The sequence below is a fragment of the Bactrocera latifrons genome, unplaced genomic scaffold (assembly GCF_001853355.1).
Source record: "Bactrocera latifrons isolate USDA-ARS-PBARC rearing strain unplaced genomic scaffold, ASM185335v1 scaffold_220, whole genome shotgun sequence".
NCBI classification, from domain to species: domain Eukaryota; kingdom Metazoa; phylum Arthropoda; class Insecta; order Diptera; family Tephritidae; genus Bactrocera; species Bactrocera latifrons.
This window is the reverse complement of record NW_017535742.1, coordinates 442735-449272: the sequence shown is the minus strand read 5'-3', so window position 1 is coordinate 449272 and position 6538 is coordinate 442735. Positions and strand designations below refer to the sequence as shown.

The following is a 6538-nucleotide window of genomic DNA, read 5'->3' as shown; positions in this document are numbered from 1 at the left end:
TTTCATACTTCTTATTTCATACTTCATAATTCATATTTAACACTTTATATTTCATATTTAATCCTTCATGTTTCGTAATTCAGATTTCATACTTCATATTTCCTACTTCATTTTTATAAGTCACTTTTCATACTTCATGTTTCATACGTCATGTTTCCTACTTCAAGTTTCATACTTCATATTTCATGTTTCAAACTTCATATTTCACACTCCATGCTTCATACTTCATCCCTCATATTTCATACTTCGAAGAGTACATTATATTCACCAGATTCCATGTATTTCCTAATATATAATTAGACTTTACAACACTCTTTATAGCAATGCCTCAAATAACTCAGCTGTTTTCGAATTTTATTTTGACGTTTCCAAGACAATTGGGATTTATTAAAACGTCAGTTCTCTAAAAAAATTTTCTTAAAAATACTATTTAACAACAACTTACCTAACTTATATTAAAATCACCACTTAAGCAAGTGAAATGCGGTGAGTGAATTAAGGAACAACTCTTTCTCATAATAAATAAACAAAATATTACTAAAAATTAAAAAAAATTTATATATACAAAAAATTGCATAGCAAATCAGAAACGGCCGAAGTGCCACCCCCAAATGACGTAACACCTTACTATTCGGTACAAAGTGTCGATTCACGCACAGATCGATCAGAGCCAAGGATATTTTTATCCGCCTTACCGCCAACACCACAACCTTCACCAGTGCAATACACCAACAAAAGGAACCAAGCATCAGCTACAACTAGCACGGAATCGCCAACAAAGCCAATTACTGCAGAGTTTGGAGCACAAACATCTAATATTAAAGAATTTATGCAACCGGGTACAGATATTGGCATGCAAACATCGGCGAGTCTTGCTGAGGGTGATAAATCGGACCATACTAACAACGAGCAGGAAGATATGAGTGTATCCACACCCACAAAAGCTTTTAAATACAGTGCAGTAGAAGAAGCTGAGAGTAATATCACTGAAGCATCAGCTGATCGTGCTGAAACGCATTCATCGGCAAGCCAATTTCATGTATATGATAAAGAGCCAGACACCGCCGCGGAGGCTGGACGAGTCAAAAAGTTAAAGAAACTACGACATAAAACGTCCACGCCATCTAGTATTGAGTCCTCGTTTATAAGTACTCAACGATTTTTAGCACAACCTAATGATGCATGGAAAGAATCAAATGAGGAGGCTAGCCTTGAGAGCCAGGCTTACAAATACTTTGCGGATGACCCCAGTGCAAACAGGTATGATAAAAAAGCGAGAGGTAGTGAACCGCCATTAACTAACCGAAATGATCCAAACGAAATGCCACTGCAAGGCTGGGATGAGTTAAATCAACCAAAGTTAAGTGTTGGGAGCGTCAAGCGTGCTGGCAGTTCTTCATCATTATCTAGTGAACCGTATTTAGAAGCTGGTTTTCCTACCAACCTGGAACTAGGCGATGGATTCGTGAGCATATAAAATCGTACAAAGATGAAATACTTCATCTAACACTTTTATGCTTCCCCACAGCTCTATATGACAATACCACCGGATGGCGGCTATGGCTGGTTTATTGTGCTTATCTCCTTCTTCTGTCAGGTTATAGTGGATGGTATAATTTTCTCTGTCGGCATATTACTTCCCTACATTGCCGAAGATTTGGGCGAGACACAAACCGCTATCGTGCTTGTTGCCTCGATACAAGTTGGTAATGGACGCAACGTTTGCCTCCGAATTATAAAGTAAATGCCTGTAAAGGTTGCTATTTTCTTGCAGGTCCGGTGGCTAGCGCATTTATCAATAAGTACGGCTTTCGTGTGGTGGCTTTGCTGGGTGCCATCTGTTCAATAATTTTCATACTGATCGGTACCTGCAGTTATAACATGGCAATGCTGATATTGTTTTATAGTGTGCTCGGTGAGTTTCTGTCGATCATAATCAACAAGTGGTAAGCGCTTTCACGAGCTTTTGTGAGCTTTCACCTAAGCTTAGTACACTCATTCCATGTGCTTAATATCTAGTTTTGGTTTTGAACTGCAGGTGGTCCATCGCTTAGCTTAATTTGGGTCTCTTCACAACTCATCATCGGCTTTTATTTCGAACGTTATCGCCCCATTGCCAACGGTGTGTCGTGCGCGGGGGCTGGTGCTGGCATCTTGATATTTTCCTTTATGAATGCACATATTTGTCCGGAAATTGGTTGGCGTAATACGTCGCGTATGCATACGGCAATGCTGTTGCTTGTACTCATAATGGGTATAACATTTATTGAAGTTACCCCCACGCGTATCGCAACGGTGAAGAAGGTGCGTACTCTAGAAGAAGTGTTTCGGAATTGTGTGTTTATTTATATTTTTCTTTTTCTTTGTTAACCATGTTTTAGGACGCAAAGTCGTCTTCTTCAAGTGAGGAAATAATGTCTGTGCCTTTTAGTCAGATACGTTACTCACGCTATCAGCAGTCTGTCACTGTAAAACCAGCATCTTACGAAAGGGGTCTGGAGCAGATGATTGGTGAGTTAATGTCGTGCGTTCAAGTTTTCGTATGCCTTATAGTACTTAATATTGCTTCGAAAGAAAAAATGAGAAAGTGTGAGTCAGTGATCGACGTTTTTTTTTTCTCATGCCTTAGAACATTTAATTTCTATTTGAAGGCTTTGAGTGAACTCATGGCCGATTTCGTAAAATTCTCCTTCATTTGTATACTATCAACCTTGGACCCATTTCAGAGGAATATGATCCAGAAAGGGTTACAAAAATTGAAAAACTCTGCCCCTGTTGCTTTCCCATCCGACCAAAAACGCGTAGAAAACCCGCTGAAACTTTGCCCAGCATTGCAGAAAAAGCAGATGTGGAACCCGATGCAGAACAAGAAGCTGACAAACGACATTTCCTAGTACGTGTAGATCCCATAGAGCGAGAAGACCTCTTTTATACAGGTGCTGCTGCTTACGATAGTGACCCCGAGGTAACTACGCGACGCACAAACAATCATTTAATCGATGTAGATCATCGACGGGTAAGCGAGGAATCCTACATATCGACAAAGACGTTGCTAACACTCAATCTCTCTCAGGCCAGAACCATCAATTATTCGCTATCGGTTACGCGCTCGCAGCGTTCATACGAACAGGCGAAACGTCGTACACTTTCCGAACTGCGAAATCGTCATAAGTGGCCGTTGTTGGCTTACATATCGCCGACTAATTGGATGCCGCCGAAGCTGCTGAATGCATTTGCACGGCTTTTCGACATGAATATGCTGAAGATTATAGAATTTCGCATACTACTCTTGTCGGCATTCTTCTTTCCCATGGGCTTCAATATACCCTTTGTGTACTCGAAAAGTGAGTGCGCTTAAAGCAAATACCATTTATTTACGATTATATATAATTCTTTGTTTTATAATTTTTAGCGCGTGCGGAAGTGGATCCCTTCAATGCCAGCCTCATTTCACCCACCATTGGTTTGTCCAATTTTGTCTTTCGCATTTTATCCGGCTTTGCTGCCAATAAATATCGCTCGCAGACTACTTTTTTGTGCGGCGGCGGTATTGTCTTCGGCGGCGTAGCCACATTGGCGAGCGCCTTTTATGGCGAAGATGTTGTCTGGTTTCAATACACATATGCCGCTTGTTATGGTGTGGCGCCAGGTGGGTTCAACAAATTTCTGAAGGAAAATAAGGCACTTCTGTGTGAGAAAAAGTAGGGAGCTGTGGGGTAAATGGAGAGAAGTTTTTGTATTGTAGCTTATTTATATGGCTAGAATAGACGTATTTTTTAATAAATTCAACATATTTTTGGCAAAASACTTTAAGTAAACTAGGCCATAACGGCCATGAATTGAGGTCTCATCAAATGAAAGAACTTTAAAGCTGCCAGAATTTAAACCAAAATCCCGCATTTAAACCCTTATAAAACACAAACACCCACATTCTTTCAGCATTTTCATCTCTTTTTCTCTAAGTAAAATAACACACATTCTTAATCTCTCTTTCAGCATTCTTCTCCACGCTGCGCGCCATCATTTATGTGCGTGCTTTAGGTTTGGATAAGCTCACTAATGCTTTTGGTCTCACCGGCTTGGCAATGGGTCTGGGTGTGTTTCTGGGCACCACCACCGCTGCGGTACTGAATGGCGTAACGCACCGTTATAATGCCGCATTTGCATTCTCGGGCTTCTGCTTGATTACGGCGGGTGTGTTGAAATTGATTTTGCCGTCTTTGATGCGATATAGAGCGAAGCGCTTAAATAATTCATAATGAGGGAATGACTTAATTATTATTTTCTTTATGGGAATAATGGAAATAGAAAAGTAATGAATTTGTACTACTTATTTATTAATGAAAATTTGTTTATATGAATTAAATTGGGTATTTTTATTGGCGCAAAAGTCAGGAGATTATCAGCAGTTGCTATAAATTTTGCAGTGGATCTCTAATGTCAGTTCTGTTTTGACATTTGTGTAGTAAACACATCTGAAATAGACGTAAATAAACAATGGTACGTCACACTGCGTGCCACAACCGATATGCTGAAGGATGCATTTCCGGGTGCCCGATCTCCCGTTTTGGCCATCGCCCGCTCCAGAATTCTTTTTGTGGGGCTTTTTGAAGTCGCGAGTTTATGTCAACAAGCCTCAGACTCCTGCAGCTCCTAAAGACTATGTATATCCGTCAAAAATGTGAGGATCTATCGCCGGAAGTTCTGGCCAGAGTGATGTAAAATGCCAAAAAAAAGGGCTCAAATGACAATCAACTGTGGCGGCGGCCATTTACATGCTATCATATTCTCGACTTGATGAAAAAAAATTTAAAAGACCGAACAAAAATAGTCCATAAGCAGAATCAAAGTCTTTTTATTTTTTAAAAAAGTTTTTCATTTTCCAAAAAGCATCGGAAGGTAATTTTTGCGCCACCTGTTATATAGAAATCACAGCAGTGTGTCTAAGGGTTGCCACGAAGTTGGTAAGACCAGGTAAATGTAGATGACCAGTATTGTTCAACCGTTTGATTTTCATTCCCGATTCTTCTCCTTTTTTATACAGTTTACTTTCAAGCCTTTTTAGTTAAATTTTACGTTTCCCTTGAAGTGTGCTATAAAAATCATTTTACCGTTATATCCGCTATATATAATGGGTGATCCAAATAGAGGTATTTTTTGCAATAGCCTTTTTTCGACATATCACGCGTGAGTCGTGTCCAGCTGTCATGTTACTTTTGTTTGGCACTTCATCATGGAATGACAACAATGTTGTTCATATTTATTACGAAAACTCACGTTCTGTAAAGAACACTTTTCGCTTGCTTCACTCAACTTATGGTCAACATAATCTGCCTACTGAGCGGACTATTCACACAACCATCACCCATTTTGAGACCCAGCATTCATTATTGAATAACATGGAAGAACCGAAGCCGCTCGATCTCCCCAAGCGACATCGCTTGTTGTATGCGTTCTTCAAAAGTTCCAAGGAGGTTCCCCAGTTTTCCAGCTAAATTTTGTTCCGCGATGCAGCTCTTTTCTGTGTTAATGGGTATGTAAACAAACCAAATTGGCGCATTTGGGACAAAGAGCAATCTGAAGAGATTCAAGACTTACCTTTTCATCCAGAAAATAACTTTGAAACAAATAAGTCACGTTTCCTCTACTTTCGTTAATCACGTGGCTAAACCATGTTTTTTATTTTATAGTGGGAGAAAGCCAGAGTGCGAAACATTAATCCGCTAAATATTTACTTCATGGAAGAGAGAAAGACTTTAAGCGTCATCTATAATATGGACTGACTGGGAGTCGAGGTCCCCATGTTGTCTATTTAGCCACGTATGGATGTCCGGTATTAGTTTGTAAGGCCACCGTCCTTTAATTGAGGACATGGTACGGCTCTTCGTTCTTTTGGCTTTTTCCCGCCTTTTAGACGGCGCTGTTAGGTGATACAGTAGCACGAATTCGTCCCGCTGAATGTCAGTAGGTGCCATGCTGGCTAGTAATTCAGCAGCATCGCTTAATATCATTCGAAAAGCACTTGTTACTCGCTATAACGAAGTATCTGCTTATTGTACTGCTATCAAAATAAATAGATTATAGCTTCGGCACTACCGAAGTTAACGTTTCTTCTTTTTTTGATTTTTTTTGTAATCAACAACTTACCTGTATTTCACTTTGTAAAGTTAAAACATTTATATATATTTTATATTTCTTTTGTGTATGTATGTATATGCACGTCATTTACATTATATATCTGTTTTTATAATCTCTTATAATTTACTTTATACAAAAATCATTTAGTTTTACACTTTCACTTTTCTTTTTAATATTAAATTTTTATTTAATTTTTTGGTACATACATTTATTGTTAGCTGCATTATCAATAATTCAATATAACAATGAAAATGCAACATGTTGCATGTTGTTACGTATTATGTCTGTTATTTACTTTTATATCATTGTTTTCATTTTGAAGTAATGCAAAGAATTTTGTAATTTATTTATTTTTTTTTTGCTGTAAAATAAATGTATTAATATTCAGTATTATTTTCAG

The 6538-nt window shown here is 38.6% G+C and overlaps 1 protein-coding gene across 1 annotated transcript; it reads left to right on the top strand.

Annotated features, from left to right (window-relative positions):
- The first annotated feature begins 481 nt into the window (after positions 1-481).
- On the top strand, positions 482-4259 carry LOC108968571. Its single transcript, XM_018932691.1, has 10 exons — positions 482-486; positions 580-1465; positions 1529-1706; positions 1775-1915; positions 2039-2304; positions 2382-2511; positions 2727-3016; positions 3074-3344; positions 3413-3649; positions 3997-4259. Exons 1-10 carry the CDS (start codon positions 482-484, stop codon positions 4257-4259), a joined length of 2667 nt encoding a protein of 888 aa, XP_018788236.1.
- Positions 4260-6538: the final 2279 nt, after the last annotated feature.

Coding starts and splice junctions, on each gene's coding strand:
- LOC108968571 (XM_018932691.1), top strand. Junction 1,707..1,774: donor TGTTGCCTCGATACAAGTTG/GTAATGGACGCA, acceptor ATTTTCTTGCAG/GTCCGGTGGCTAGCGCATTT. Junction 3,345..3,412: donor ACCCTTTGTGTACTCGAAAA/GTGAGTGCGCTT, acceptor TATAATTTTTAG/CGCGTGCGGAAGTGGATCCC.